General features: G+C 40.9%; 1 protein-coding gene across 1 annotated transcript in view; it reads left to right on the forward strand.

The window, feature by feature from the left end:
• The window catches only part of LAPTM4B (lysosomal protein transmembrane 4 beta), a gene marked incomplete at its 5' end in the record, with an annotated part of 61,974 nt that extends 46,902 nt beyond the window's left edge, over positions 1–15,072 (forward strand). Inside the window, one exon of the mRNA XM_010709162.2 lies at positions 13,075–15,072. Within this exon, the coding sequence (XP_010707464.2) occupies positions 13,075–13,149 (75 nt within the window). The remainder of the gene's footprint in view (positions 1–13,074) is intronic.
• Between the last annotated feature and the right edge of the window lie 1,366 nt (positions 15,073–16,438).

Genomic DNA, 16,438 nt, shown 5'->3' on the forward strand with positions numbered 1-16,438 from the left:
AAACAGTAAGAGGTTTGCATCAGAAAGAGAGAGATCTGTTTTCATTGTTCATAATTAAAGAAAAAAAAAACCACGAAGAGGAAACGTGTAATTTAGTTCCTCTGATTTTTTTGAATTCACAACTTCAGAGTGTTGCAATGCAGGAAAAAAAAAAAAGTATTTATAAATTGACAGTGTTTCTTTAGAGGCCGTTTTTCTAGCAGGCTTGATTCACTGCCATCGGACAGCTGCCTTTTTGTAGGCTTCAGAAAATGAGTCCAAGTCTTCAGTATAATTCTGAGGATATGTATCAGTGTGGCAAAAAAAATGGTGACAGCTTAAATCCTTATTGCCAAGGATATATGAGTTTTTCAGGTCAAGCTCAAACCTGTGTAGTTACACAGCATAACGAAGCATGGAGGAAGCCTGAATACATCCGAGCAAATATTGTTCAAACCAGGAAGAGTTGTGGGGCCATTGGTTTGGCCCTAGAAGCCCTGCCCTTCTGTGAGGGGCTGCCTTCAGCTCGAAGGTGAACTCACCCTGCTAGCTTTGCATCACATCACCTTGCTCAGAGCAAGCTGGGCCATTGCCAAGAGGAGGAGCAGCTTCCCACAAGGCCCACTTGTTGTATCCCTGGGCTCCTGGGCTCCAACGCCATAAGCTATGCAGAGGCGGAAATAACATCAGCTGTAAATTGGGTAGGAGGGAGATGTTGTCGCTGGTGGTTCAGTAGGTGGCATTGTTCTCCTAGAGATTGCACTGAAACAAAGCTTAGCTAGGCTACTGGGGAGGCTGTGCAGCTGCCATTGTTTTGCTGAGGGTGTGACAGTTGTCTAGAAGACTGACTTCCTGCAGTGAGCAGCTTCTGGTGAATTCTGAACCGTTTGTCCAGTCTGTATTCATTTTCCATAAAGGCGAGAGCTTCCAGGAGAGCAGCTGCTTTCTTCCCAAGCCTCTCTTAAGACTATAGAAATCAGGCTTCCTTCCTCCACTATAGCCTGTACTGGGCTGCACAGCGCTCACAGTCTCAGTCTTCTGTCTTACGAGCAGTGAGGAAAGTGAGATCTGATTTAAATGAATGCTGTAGCAAACCTTCCTTAACTCCAGAATGGCTGAACTGTCAGTCGTGCCAGATTTAAAAAAAAATTAAAAATTCATGAGAACTTCTGTTTGACAGGTGTTTTACAAATGTGATTTACAAACATTAAGAGATTTCTACATAAACGTAAGCTTTTCTCTGAAGCTGCCATTTCATCACCTTTCTTGACACTGGTGCTTTGTAGTCTTAATGCAGTGTTACAGTAATTTTGTTATAAACAAGGATTTTCCTTCTGTTTCTGTTTAGGAAATGCCTAAGTGCATTGTGCAAGACAAATTGTGTTTTATATTAGTGACACAAAAAGAATGTGCTTGTATAAAAATAGTAATTAATGAGAAATATTTATGGAAGACAGAACTGGACATCTCAAATTCCCATATCTTATTGCTGCCAAATTTATAATGAGATTTCAAAATCTGCCTCCAAATTTTACAATTGGCCTATCTCTGCTGTGGTGTCCAAAGATGAGTGTCCACATCCCTAGAGAGAGAGAGCAAAACAGTCCATCTGGTGTGATATAAACATAAGATGGAAGTCTTTCCAACAGTATCTAGAATCATTCTATGATTCTATCTGTAGTGCAGGCACATCTGATAACAACACTCCTGGGAGATGACCACTGCTATTAAGCAATTTGGCTGCCCCTTGGGAGCTATCTATAGGTTAACTTCATCTTGTAAACTCTTGAGTGGGAGCAAATGTAATTATAAGAGGCGACAAGGTTGGAGGTGGATGTTAGTAATAAAAATGTCAATTGAAAGATTAGTGTGCTCTCACAGTGTGTGCACTCAGGACAGCACATCAACCATTTGTTACACTGAGCCATAATGTACTTCTCCAAGTCATCAGTACTGGTGACATGCAGTCCAGTACTCCCTTAGGAATCACATGCTCATCCACTAAATGCGTTTTGAAAGCATGAATGATGAGCTCTGTCCACACGAGATCATGATGCACAACGGGAGATGCAGCAGCAGAGGGCTGGCCAAGATGCAGAAAGGCTTTTGTGGCCTGAGGTGCACTACCGCTCCACGCTTTGAACAGAGAGGATAATTACATCATTATTCTGGATGACTTTTACGAGGTTGTGCATGATGAAAAAATAGACAATAGCTTCCTCAATCCAATTTTCTTCCCATGCAAGAGCAATCACAATCTGTTTCTAAATATTGCTGTGCCCTAGTAATACATACATTTATACATCTATCTGCAGTGATGAAACTGTTTTGTTTCATTATAGAAATGCATAAGCTCATGTAAAGTTTCTTAAATATTGTCTTGGAGAGCTGGTGGCTTCAATAATAATAAATTATAAATAAATGAGCAGTTTTGTGAAAACCCTGACTCTACAGAGATGATTTTGCAGCACTGAGGCATACTTTTTCACTCATTCAGTTATAAGTTGTCTCCAAGCTAGTTTGCTTCCAGTTATTCCATCTGCAATCATTCTAGTGTGGTTTCCGATGGAAATGCATGCATATAAACATGACAATACTTCCTGTCCATGCTGAGAGGAAGGTCTCCTGGGATTTGACAGATTCTTGAATCTTTTGACAGAATCATGAAACGCTTAAACCAATAGTAATTAACTAGAACATTTTGGGCAAACTTTTCAAGCAAGCACATCTGTGAATACAGCGAAGTAAAACATTTCTCATTTGATATTAAATACTATCTGGCACTGATATGAAACTCTGGCTCTGTATCTAGAGGTTGTTTATCTGAAGACAGAGGAAGGAAAAATAGGCAGATGTGAAGATTTTTGTAAACATCACTCTCTACCCCCCTGAGAAGAGGTTCCTTTGATTGCACTCATGTGACCAAAGAGGTTTCTTTGGTTGCACTCATGTGACCAGATCAGCCAATTCAGATGCAGATATTTACAAGCAGCAAAGAAAAAGAATTGCTTCTGTGGCATAATTGATCTCAATTGGAAGAGCAGAAGTCATGTAGGGGAAAAAGCCTGGCAGTCTCCTGATTGTAAAGGAAGCACCATTCAGATTGAGGCCAGCTCCCTCTCCAGCACCTTTCCTGCTTCTCTAATGTGCCTGGCCTTGGAAATCTGCTTTATCCTGGACTCAAAACTGCCAAATAAGTTACTTAGTATTACAAAATTAAGTGAAGACTGCTCTGCAGAGGAGTGAGGATCCTCAGTTGGAAGAGGGACAGAACAAGAAAAGAATGTGACAGAGGTCTTTAAAATCACAAGTTGCAAAAAAGGTAAACAAGGAAAAATGTCTCTCTGCCTTAGCAAAAGAAATAGGGGAAGTTCAATAAAATATCAAGTCACAGATTTCATAGCAAGCCAAAGAAGGTATATTTTTGTGTAACACCAAGATTACAGAACCTCAGGATGGCCGAGGCTGGCAGAGCCCTCTGGGCCATCTGGCCTGTCCATGCTGGACAAGAGTAGGGGGCCCAGGCCTATGGCCAGGCAGCTTCTGAAGGTTTCCAGTCAAGAGACCCCACAGCCTCTGGGCAACTTGTGCAAGTGCTCCGGCACTGCACTGCCTAGTGCTCAGAGGAAGCCCCTGTGCTCCAGTTTGTGCCCATTGTCTCTGGTCCTGGCACTGGGAACTACTGAAAGGAGCATGGTTCCATCCTCTTGGCACCGTTCCTTTAGATACAGACACTGATGAGATCCCCCCTGAGCCTCCTTTTTTCCAGACTGAGCAGTGCCAGCTCTCTCAGCCTCTCCTAACAGGAGAGGTGCTCCAGGCCCTGCAGCATTTTGGTGGACCTGCACTGGACATTTTCCAGTATATCCAGGTCACTCTGGATGGGCCCAGAACTGGACAAAGCACTCCAGCTGTGGTATCCACCAGTACTGAGTAGATAGGATCACCTCTTTTGACCTGCTGGCAAAACTTCGCCTAATGCAGCCCAGAATACCATTGGCCTTCTTAGTGGCAAGGGCACATTGCTGGCTCATGTTCAACTTGGTGTCCACTAGGACCAATAGGCTCTTTTTTGCAGAACTGCTCCCAGCTGAGAGTCTCCTCCATGTGCTGGTGCCTGGGGGCTGTTCCTCCTCAGCTTCGGGGCTTTGTGCTGTTTGTAAACTGCTTGCTTGCTTCCCCACAGATGAAAGTTGTCTAGGCTGCAGTTAATGGCTTCTCACCGCAACATAGCTATGGAAGGAAATCCCTTCCTCTTGGATGAGTGAATCACAGGAAAGCAAAGAAGTCGATATGAAACTAGCAAATATGATTGGACAGTATTTAGTGGTCTGAAAACTCCTTCAGGCCACAGAACACCTGTACATTTATCAACCTGTACTTTTACATTCTTAGACTGGTACAGATAGGTAGTTGATCTCATGATGGGATCACTGAAATGAAATGAACCCAGAGTGGAGGACAAATGCAATTGGACTTGTGCTGATTGAAACTTCAGATCACAATCAAGTTGTCCCTGAACACAATGCATGAGCCCTGTGTTACATTGAGGAGAAGCTTCATCCTGAGTTTGGAAAGGAAAGGGCTAAAAGGCCAGCCTCAGCCAAGAAGACATGCAGTAATGCTTTATGTCAGCCTGCAGCCCGTGCCAGCTCTCCTCCCATCACTGTGCTGGGGCTGCATGTTGGACAGAGGTTCCTGGATGAGGAAATTCCTGTAGTTCAGCACTTTTACCCAACAGCACGTCACGATTCTTGCTCTGGCTCTGCCATACTCTGTCTGACTATCACTATTCACTTTGTGGTTACTCTCTCTTCCTAATTAAATAGGAAGGAAAGCCTATACCTACTGATACTTTTTACACCAGCTGCTTGAGACAAAATGCTTCTTTTGCCCTCTCTCCTCCCTGGATATCATAGATTCATAGAATCACAGAATGGTTTGGGTTGGAAGAGACCTTTAAGATCATCTAGTTCCAAACCCCTGCTATAGCAGGAACACCTCCCTCTAGACCAAGTAGCTCACAGCCCCATCCAGCCTGGCCTTGAGTGCTTCCAGGGAAGGGGCATTCACAACCTCACTGGACAACCTGTTCCGGTGTCTCACTGCCCTCTCAGTAAAGACTTTCTTTTTATTGTCATGATATCTGCTTGGGCCTCTCGTAGAGATTCCTGATAATGGCCTGGGTGTCTGGGAAGCAGAAGTCACTGTTGCAGGAGGATGAGATGTACTGCAATGTACTGTGGCTGTGATGAGGCATTGGGGGTAAACATTTCCAGGTACAGGTCAAATTCTCTGCAAATATATACTTAGGTTGTAAGTGTATCCACAGTTTAGTCCCTGTCTCATACAGCCATATACAAGTTTCAGCCAAGAGGGTTTTAAATTGATTTGGTGGTCCTGATGAATGAACAGCTGGACATGAGACAGCAGTGTGCTCCTGCAGCTCAGAAGGCCAACGGTATCCTGGACTGCATCAAAAGAGGGGTGAGTGAGGGGATAGTCCCCTCTGCACAGTACCCCATCTGGAGTACTGTGTCCAGGCCTAGGACCCCCAGTACAGGAAGGATGCAGAGCTGTTAAAGAAGGTCCAGAGGAGTGCCATGAAGATTATCAGAGGACTCTCTTATGAAGAAAGGTTGAGGGAGTTGGTGTTTAGCTTCAAGAAGAGATGGCTCCAGGGAGACCTCGTTGCAATCTTCTAATACTAAAAAGGAGCTTACAAGCAGAAGGGGGGACCAACTTTTTAGGCAGGTAGATAGCTACAGGACTAGGAGGAATGGATTTAAACTGAAACAAGGAAGATTTAGTTTAGCTGTTAAGAAGAAATTTTTTATTCGGAGGGTGGTGACGCACTGGCACAGGCTGCCCACAGAGTTGTGGGTCCCCATTCCTGAAGGCATTTAAGACCAGGCTGGGTGGGGCCCTTGGCAGGCTGGTCTGGTGTGTGGCAGCCCTGCCCATGGCAGGGGTTGGAACTAGATGATCTTTAACATCCCCTCCGTTCCCTTCCCCAATGATTCAATGAAATCTGTCTTTCAAGATGTTTCAAATAATGTTCCTGCTTTATAAATGGGAAATCTTTCTATGAGAAAGTAAAATTATTTGTTAAAAAACTCAAATGGTCAGAGACAGGATCAGGACTGGATTCCCATAGCAATGACTTTAATTCTACTCCAATCGTGCATTGGTCATATGTCCCTGTTTATGTATTGTGTATTGATGTAGTGTGAAGTTCTTTAGCTTTTAACAAATAGCTCATAGGTGTTGTTTGCTGTCAGGCCCTGAAATGTATTCACATTGCCCCATGGCTCTTTAGAAGTAAATGTGTGCCATGGAAGTGCTCCTCTGGATGACAGAGAGCTGGAAGATAATCACTTGTTTATGAAGTAGAGTCCAAGCACGTATTCCTTCCAGATTTATGAAGAAGTGATTTTGCATTTTGCAGAGCAGTTGTTGAAGTGCAGAGGATTCATAGGGCAGGTCCCAGAACACACCGCTCATTTTGATACGTAGGGATGGGTCTTGTTCATGCCACGGGAAGAATTCTCAAACACTGGGCAGCAGTTGGCTCCGTTTCATTTCATATATTAAAAATCAGAATTTAAATTATTTTACATAAATTTGTATTTGTTACAATTTTTAAATTTATCCTGATTGATGTATAGAATATTGTTTTCCAAATGTATTCTATATTTTATATAATAATCCTGGGTTTACAGCCAGTAGATTGAAGGGCAAATGTGTCTGACAGTGAAAGTCTGAGAAAACGTCTTGAATCCTGACTACCACCATCAGCACTTAAAGTAAAAAATTTTTAATCTGTAACTTTTTTTGATATCATCAAGCACATATATATCTATTCTAGAAAGTGTCTGAAAAAAAGTATTGTATAGAGCTGTCTCTAATAGTGTTTGTTTCTAACAAGACACCAAGATATTTTGCTGTGGGAACTCACAAGGGTTTCACATTGTTGCCAGCAGTTCAAACCAGAAGCTGCTTGTGATAGTTGTACACTTCCACTCAGAGAAGAATACACATTGCATTACACAGGAAAATGTGATCCAAAGATTTCTATTCAATTCAATGAGTTGTGGGTCAGGCTCCCAAGAATGCAGAAATAATTGATTACTCAAATATTTAAGTTTACTCACACAGGACTAAGCACATTTTGTCCTCTACAACTGTACTAGACACCAAGCAGATCCAAGATCTTGAGTTAAAACTGGAGTACACGTAGCAATATGAGAGAACTTGCACAAATACTGAAGAAAAAAAAAAACCTTCTAGTGAAGGTTCAGGTTAGTGGGGAAAACATTTGCAAAAAAGGTGGAAGGATTATTGAAATTGTGCAATTCCTCCTTACCTCCCAAAAGACCTTGGGGTAAGATTGATTCCAAACCATTTGAATCTACAAATATTTGCCTGTGTTTCTTTTTAGACATGTTTCTAAGTAATGACTTTAAAAACTTTTTCTCCCAAAACAGATCAACTAGAATGTAAAAAATAAGAAATGACATATGATTATATTAATCAAATGTGTTATAGCTACTGGAAACTCATATGGTAATTATTTCTCCCAGTGAAGATCATGTTCTTTATAATAGAGAGACACTTATGTAATACAATTATCCAAATAAGTGGGATGTCACCAGCTAGCTAAGAAGCAGGATTTCTTATGGGTTACTTCTGGATTACTCCTGCATACTATAAAACAAGACTGCTTATTACCAAATGCTTAAATGGCACTGGGAGCAAAGCTCAGCACTCAGGACTCTCTCTGTCTCACCTAAGTACTAACTATGGAGTTACAGAGTCACACTTTATTTCCTTTTTTTCCCATAGTTTCTTTCATACTTGGCTTTGCTGTGACAACAGAAGGGTAGGAAATAGCCCTTCCAGCCTAACCCTGTGTCTGAGAAATTTATCTGAGAACTGTGAGATGTGAGTTTGAATCCTGTTGGTTTGGGAGCCCCTCGAGCTCTGATCTCACCGTCTCTGGGCAATGTTTTTGTCACATTATACAAACAGTAATGTCACCTCCTTTTCTGGCTGCATATTAAAGGATGATATAACAACCCTACGAGATTCTTAAATACAGTTACAGGGGTTGTGAAAGAAGTTAGGAACTTTTTTCCTTTGGGTTTTAGGTATCCAGTGGAACTGAACCCTAACCTTACAAATGTGTTAGTTGGTCTAGCCATAAAAATACAGGGTTTTGCTTCACAGGAATCAATGAGTTCCATAAAATGGGGGCCCTCTATATTTACTCACTGTAATAATTTTCAAGTGACAGTCTCAAATACTTCGTAAACATCAGTTCCGGAGCAATGAACAGGCAATGAAATGCTCAAATGTAGTGCTCAGGAAGCAAAATGCTTCAGTTGTCGTAGGGGATACCATGGACGTAAAATATGCTTATACTTTTGTCATTCATTAATTATTTTAGGCTGTACCCATTCTAATTAGGTTCTCAGATAAGACTGAATAGAGTGTTTCTGTATACTTCTCCAGCTTCTGAATTTATTCTTTCACTAAGTTACTGGCTTCCATGTTAGGTCTTTGGAGAGCATGTTTTGCTGCAATAACCAAGCAGTTTATGACCAAGGCACTTATCTGCTTCCTTTATATCACATTGAGATTTAAAATGAAGATAAGACATGAGAGAAATGTCATGATTTTCATTTCATCTAGTTTGGTATAAATTAATCCATTAAAATATAAATGGAATTCTCTCTTCCTTGAGATTTTTGTAACCATTTCAGGAGTAAGTAGTTAAAAGATGAGATGATTCAGCTTTTATATTTCTCCATTTGGCCAAAATTGACTTAATTGTGAAAAGGCAGAGAAAATATTAGGGGGAGTAATGACCTGAAGCTGTTCCTGTCAAAAACAGAGCTGCAAGATTTATAATTATCATATCATAGAATCATATCATAGAATGGCTTGGGTTGGAAGGAATCTCAAGGATCTCAAGGATCATCAAGTTCTGACCCCCCTTCCACAGGCAGGGTTGCCAGCCATTAGATCAAATACTAGGTCAGATTGCCCAGCACCCCATCCAACCTGGCCCTGAATACCTCTAGGGATAGAGCATCCACAAGCTCTCTGGCAACGTGTTCCAGCACCTCACCACTCTCTCAATAAAAAACTTCCCATTTCCTCTTGTTCTATCACTATCTACTCTTGCAAAAAGTTGATTTCCCTCATGCTTATAAAGTTCCTTTAAATATTGGAAGGCTGGAATGAAGTCTCCCCACAGCCTCCTCTTTTCCAAGCTGAACAAGCCTGTCTTCATAGGAGAGATGCTCCAGCCCTTGGATTGTCTTCATGGTCCTCCTCTGGACCCTATCCAAAAGCTCCACATCTTTTCTGTGTTGGGAGCCTCAGACCTGGACGTGGTACTCCAGCCAGGGCCTCAAGAGGGCAGCACAGAGGGGACAATCCCCTCCTTCCTGCTGCTCCCTCTCTCTCCTGCTCCCTGCTTCATCCTCTTCTGATGGAAACCAGGATACCATTGGCCTTCCAGGATGCAAGAGCACATTGCTGGCTCATGTTAAGTTTTTCATAAAACGTATTTTCAAAACATATTTTATTTTATTTTATTTTTGTTTTATATATATTAATTTATTAGAGTGCTTGAAGAGCTTTTCAAATCATCATGGAATCTGAATGACTACTAGCCTTATAGCTGACAAATGATTAAGTAACAGTAACAAAAACATATTGACTGAAAGTTAAACGGTTAGATTAAAAGACTTTTACTATACTAACAATGTGATATACTTGGAGTCCCACATGGTGCTGTGTGTTCCATAAACTCTGTCTGCTCTCCTCCAAGTTTTGTCCATCATGTTAATTCCTATTAATCTTTATTAAGCATCCCATACTTTTTTTTTTTAGTAACTCAAACACTGCTATGCAAATGCAAAGGAAGTAATTTTGAATTCTGCTTATTATACACTTTTCCTTTTTTTACCTCACGATTCTGTTCATGTCAAAGAAATGCAAGATTGGGGTATTTAAACATGAAAATCTCTGGAGAGTGAGCTTGTAAAATTCATCACTAATGGGACAGTTAAGATAAACAACCCTTACCAGCAATAAAGTGACTATACACCTTACAGACATTTGCAAACACTATAGCCTTACACTGTAGGTAATTTAATGCAAAACTTCTGGACTTCTTTAATAGTCTCCCCAATTAATAACCTATATGCCTTGAATATTCCAATTGAAGTTCAGATGCCTTAAGAATGGCCAATGGCTTCTCCAAAGTGACTACTGTAGGTGCTCCTATCTCCGCTCACTTCTTACAAAACTGTTGAGAAAGCATTTGATGAGGCTCCTTGGTGTTAGTGATGTACGTATGAGTTTTGGGTCCATAGAACTAAACAGAACATTCATCTCTTCAGAGCATGGTAAAAAGCCTTACTAAGAAGCTCTTCTACTTGGGGGATTTCATTTTGTACAAGAGTGAAGGGAGTGAAAAAGCAAATTCTTCAGGAGATCTAGTGCAGTGACAGTAACCACAATGCTAGAGTAGTGATTTTGATGTAACAACTGTTGTTTTAGCTTTAACAAGACCAAGTGCCTGGTCCTGCACTTTGGCCACAACCCCATGCATTTCTAGAAGCCTGGAGCAGAGTGGCTGGAAAGCTGCATGGAGGAAAAGGACCTGGGCATGTCAGTTGGCACTAGCTGAACATGAGCCAGCAGTGTGACCAGGTGGCCAAGAAGGCCAACAGTATCCAGGCTTGCATCAGAAATAGTACAGCCAATAGGAGCAGGGAGGTGATCATCATTTTGTAGTGGGCACTTGTGGGGCTGTGCTGTGTTGTTTTGGGCCCTTGCTACAAGAAAGACATTGAGGCCTTGGAGCATGTCAAGAAAAGGGCAACAAAGTTAATGAGGTGTCTGGAGCACCAGACTTACATACAGGGAGCAGCTGAGGAAACTAAGATCATTCCATCTGGAGGAGGCTCACGGGGGACCTTACCGCTCTCTACAATTGCCTGAAAGGAGATTGTGGTGAGGTGGGGGTCAGCCTCCTCTCCCAGGTAACAAGACGTAATGCCTTAAGATGCGCCAGGGGAGGCCCAGGTTGGATATTAGCTCAGAAGGCGTGGTGAGGTATTGGAACAGCCTGTCCAGGGAGGTGTTCAAGAAGAGGGTCAATGTTGCACTGAGTGGCACAGTCTACAGTACTCGCAGGCATGGGTTGATGGTTTGACTAGATGATCTTAGTGGTCTTTCCAACCTTAATAATTCTGTGATTCCATAACTGAACTAAAAGAGAAGTAGAGCACAGGGAGAGGTGTTGTTCTTTATTAATTAACTAGTAGTTTTGGAAAATTGACAGCTTTTTGAAATGAATTGCTGTAATTTCTTATTATGTCTAGTGAAATGGATGCTGAACTTGAAAGAAATATAGACAACAGTTTGGGGCAGAGCATTACAGAAATACAAAAAAGAAAGGTAACATCTCAAAGTGAACTTGATTCATTTTTAGAATCATTTGTGGATTAAATTTAATTACAAATTACATTGTTTCATAATGCTAGTGAATATGTTTTAGTACATTTTAGAAATAGTGTCTTTTTTTTTAGAAACAAAAAGCTTTTTACCAGAGACTTTTAAGAGTAGTAAATTAATGGTCAGCACCAGGGAGAAGATCTCAGTTTTAGTTTTCTTCACAGTTTGCATGTTCTAGCATGGTTACATTGTAATATATACATATGATTTTTATCACAATATTTTATGAAGTTCTAAATGTTGTTATAATTTAATTAGATAAGTTGTCTGCCATAAATTGCTTACACCCTTTCAACCTCACATAATTAAATTCATTTTAATACGGAGCTTTTTAGATGTTGTAGTTGATGTATGTATCATATATTGCATTTAGAAACTTAAACATGTGGTATTAATAAAGAGCAATGACTGATAATTTCCTTTTCTAAATAGTGAAACTTTTTGGTGAAGAGCAGCAGATGCCAAGATATCTGTTTTGTAATCCAGTGAACATGTGTACTGATGTACTTGAACACAGTCATCAGTGCACGTTTGTAAACTCACATAAGTATTATATGAATCATGCTTGGAACCATCCTACAAATAACAGATCCAAAGTCTACTTAAATCTACAGAAAGATTCCCACTAATTTTAATATGCCGTGAATGAGGTTCAAGCTAAGTGACTATGAATGTTTCTTTGAAGAAAGCAGATTATCAATTTATTTTAAAACTGGAGAAATCCTCTCATGGCAAGATTTCCATTGACTTCAGTGGAGTCAACATTTTCCCTGTGCATGTTTAGACATTCAGCTTCATGTGCCCTTTAATGACCAAGAAGGGATGTTTATAAATTTGGAAATTCCGTCACGAATAATTGATTGAGCTGTGTAAAGTATCTCTGCCAATGTACCACAACTGTTATTTTTATACACTATTGATATATTTTAGGGGCTGCAAACTACATCTTTGTTTAGACATCTATTTTATCCTCAGTTCCTGCTGGGATTCACAGACCAAGTGCTCTGTCACTTTTTTACATGCAAACTACTTACTGTCATGCAGGTGTCATTAAAAGCTGCACGATAGCTAGCATGCTGGCTTAAAGAAGCAGAATCCTTGGTTCAAATCCCTTGTCTTCCCTGTGTGGCTTAAACTTGAATCTCCCACGTTGCAGGGAGCTGCCTGGCCTCCTGCAAATGGGCTGATATATGATAAAACTGCTTTAATTTCTATCAGATGTTAAAGTATTTGCTGGAGGGGCTTCTGGGAATGCAAATCTTCCCTCTCACAGCTGAAAGGCCCTGAAGCACAGAAGTGGAGATTTATTGAGACATTGGGTAACTTGTTTTCAATTTTCTTTCCTTCTCCCCATCCCAAAGTAATTATTAGCTATTCCAGTGAGTTTTCGGAGAGGCTGGGGAGATTTTATTCACTCTGGCTTAGGAGCCTGTGCGCTCTTCCAAGAGATGTGGTTCAAGCCCTCCAGACAGAGGGCAGCTGCAGAATAGGCAGCTACTGTCACTGACACACTGAAGAAAATCCTTTTTGACAATATAACCTTTTTCTGCTTTCCTGCAGGTGCTGTTGCCACCATATGATGATCCTGCAAACGGAGCTGCTAAAGATCCACCACCACCTTATGTGTCAGCATAAGTAAGAGGGAGCTCCGCACCTAGGGAGGATAGCTTTACTTTTCAGATATCGGAGCAATAGTTTGATAATTTCACTTTCATGTTTCAACATCTATGGGTTATACACTGCTGTTCTGCTGACATATTGAAACCTAAATTTTATGATTAAAATTCTGTAGATAGTTTTAATAATTTGCTGCAACTACAGCTGTGTGCTGAACTAGTTTCAGAGCAATCCTGGGTAGCGATAAGGTTACAGTAGTCACTGAATAGCTTTGACCACTTGCAGTCATAGAGAGTATAGGACTTTGCATTATCAAACAGGTCAGACAGGTTCAGAGTAATTTCCTTTTTTCCCCCTTAATTTATAAAAATTCCAAAGCATTACACCATTTTTCTCAGATGCCCAATTTGACCTTCAAAACACAGACCAAGTTCAAAAAGTGACAGCTTCATTCCCGTTCTGCAAAAAAATTATTATGCTACAAAAGATGATTATTGCAAGGAGTTTTACATTTTATTCTCACCTGGCTAGTAAAAAGCAAATCTAGTAGGGAAAAATAAGAACAGAAAGTCAGAGTACACATAATACTCTGTGATGTCTAGCAAGTCGGAACCAGAACAAGTGGTCCAGCAGGACTTACTTTGTCCCAGCCTGCAACTATTCTAACATTCAGAACAAAACTTCTTAGCAACTGGTGATTTTCTCTTCCTGCCTATGCCCCCTTTTCCTCTCTAGAAACTTCTCAGATAGTACTTTGATGTCACAAGATCCTTGTTTTTAAAGCCCCATGGTTAGGTGACAAAGCTGCATCTTTCACACTCAATATGCAAATGTTTTCCCATTGGAATGTGCCTGTAAATATTGCAGTGTTCTGTTGAGCGTGAAGTAAATTATACAGATTCTAAGATATATGCTCCCAACCGATGGGAAACTTATGCATGTAACTTCCTTTAGCATTAGCAGATATTTTTAGTGTATTTCTCATGTACACCAACGTGGGGATTTTAGATTCCTTTTATAACTGAACTGGTAACGCTGAGAATCCTTCTCACGAGTCTCATCCATCTATGAATGTTTGTGTGAGGTATTTTTTTGTTCCCCAGAGAAGTGCCTCCTGCACATATGACCTTTTTTGTTGTTGATGAAGGTTCTACTTTTAATTGAAAAGCATCAGGGCAAGGAAATAGAATGTGTGTCTCTATCTCTCACCACTCCTCCCTGTGGTGCCTCCTCTCCATCTAAGGTGATCGAACAGGCTGATGCCACTGTGGACAGGGAAAGGGCAGTGCAGAGGTAGACCACAGTTTGGAGGGGCACCAGAAGGACCCAATGTGCCATCTCCCTGCGACCCAAGGTGCTGGCACAGGATCCCATGCCCTTTCCAAGGAGGACACCCGTTCTCACACTCAGTGCATTGACTCCATTCTGCAGCCCAAAGGAGAGTGGAGCTTTTCCTGCCTTTTTCTGGAAGAGAGCTTTCCAGGGGAACACAGGACCAACAGCTTCTTTTCACAGAGGTTCTCACTGTGACCTGTCCTTGCATAAGTCATGTAAGAAAGAATCAGACTCTTTTACCACACCTCTGGGAAACGCAGGTTCCAATCTGCCTTTTGGCATTTTACATTGTGGTTTGTTCACTCTGGGATCAAAATAAACAATGATTTTGACCAAACACATCCTGAAGTCCATCCATTGATTTCTGTCACAGCCCTATTGCTTCCATCAGAATAACTCCATTTATAATTATCTCACTGCAGTTATCTTTGGGAATTTATCTGAATTTGAGGGTTGGCTGGCTGGTTGGGCTTCTGAGCTTCATTTTCTTTCATTCTTGACAGATTTGTGAAGGATTTTAATAGCCATCTGTTTGAGAAAAGCTGGTTGTAAATACATCACATCTGTGTATACAAACTTCTCTACAATAAAGGGGCGTTTCCTCAAGAGTGTGGAAATCATTTTTGCTGAACTTCCAAGAACAAACCTACACAAATTCCTCTCCAATCAATCTGACATGGTAGGATTTGCTCTGTAAATGAACTAAACAACCACTTTTCCCTCTGTACTATATAAGCAGAGAAAATAATGGGAAGTTTATCAGGTAACTTATTGTACAATAAAAACAAAAAGCTTTTGGTTTGTTGTCCAGAAATGCAGGCAGTTTCCCAAGTCTGATGAAGTGCGTGATACAGAACAGGGCTATACTGAGCTATACTAAAAGCTGTGGCTTCTTTTTCTTCACATCGTTACAGGGATAATGTTGTGCTAATTCACATGAAATTTCTGTAGATGCTAGCTTGTCGGACTGAAAAAACGAGACCTCTTTTTTCACACCATACATGCATAAGTGTGACTGAATTTGTGCTCCTGTCAGTTCTCCTTATATAGTTCAGATTTTGGTCAATTTGAGCTAAAGGGATCACAGGTTATGGTGTCAAAACCATGACATTTCAGCACATCGTGTTGACAGACAGGTAGGTAGGAGGGAGCAGATAATGCAGTGTAAGTTCAGCTCTTCTGATGTGTCAGGGGATATGCATGGGAGATGAGTTCTCCCACTCCCAAGGAAAAGCTGGATTCTCAGGGTCATAGGAAGAGATGTGAACCCCAGCTGACAGTTTTTTATCCTCAGTTGTTGAAATCATTCTCCATTTCTGCATCTAAGCCTGGAGAATTCACACCACAGATTTTCTGATATTCATTTTTAATAGTCAGTCATCTGTGACACACAAACCCATTAAAAACCTGGCTTGTTGGGTTGCTGGGAGCTTTGGGAACTGCTTGTTTCTAACAGTGCTTTTCTCACTATTCCTTGCATTTTTCCTCATCTCCTAGATATAAAGAGCACACACTTACTCAAAGTGTCTCCTATTTCTTTATCTTAAACTCTAAGGCTTCATGAAGTTGAAGCCTTAAATTCCATTTCCCTCATCTGTGCCTGACACTCTTATTCCTAATGAAACAGAATAGCTTCCCTTTCTCAAACACACATCTGTGCATCATCCTGGGGAAAGTAAAGAGGAATTCATTCAAACACGACACTTGTAAATACACTACATTTTCTAAGAATTAACAACCATTGTTTTAGACGTTAACCTGTCCATATTCCTTTGGGAAAACCCTTGCAGTCCAGAATTGATATCTTACCCAAGGCCGTATCAGACTAATTTACAGTCAGAAAAACTTGGCAAGGAAGCTGAGGGAAAAGAAATGCAAGCCCTTTAAACAGCCCAGAGGGAAAGTGTTGTTGCAATGAGAGATCTACTGCTACAAACCTGGTTGGTTTATGTGCCTTCTCCTGTGCTATGGT

This window comes from Meleagris gallopavo, chromosome 3, assembly GCF_000146605.3.
Source record: "Meleagris gallopavo isolate NT-WF06-2002-E0010 breed Aviagen turkey brand Nicholas breeding stock chromosome 3, Turkey_5.1, whole genome shotgun sequence".
Lineage (NCBI taxonomy): Eukaryota > Metazoa > Chordata > Aves > Galliformes > Phasianidae > Meleagris > Meleagris gallopavo.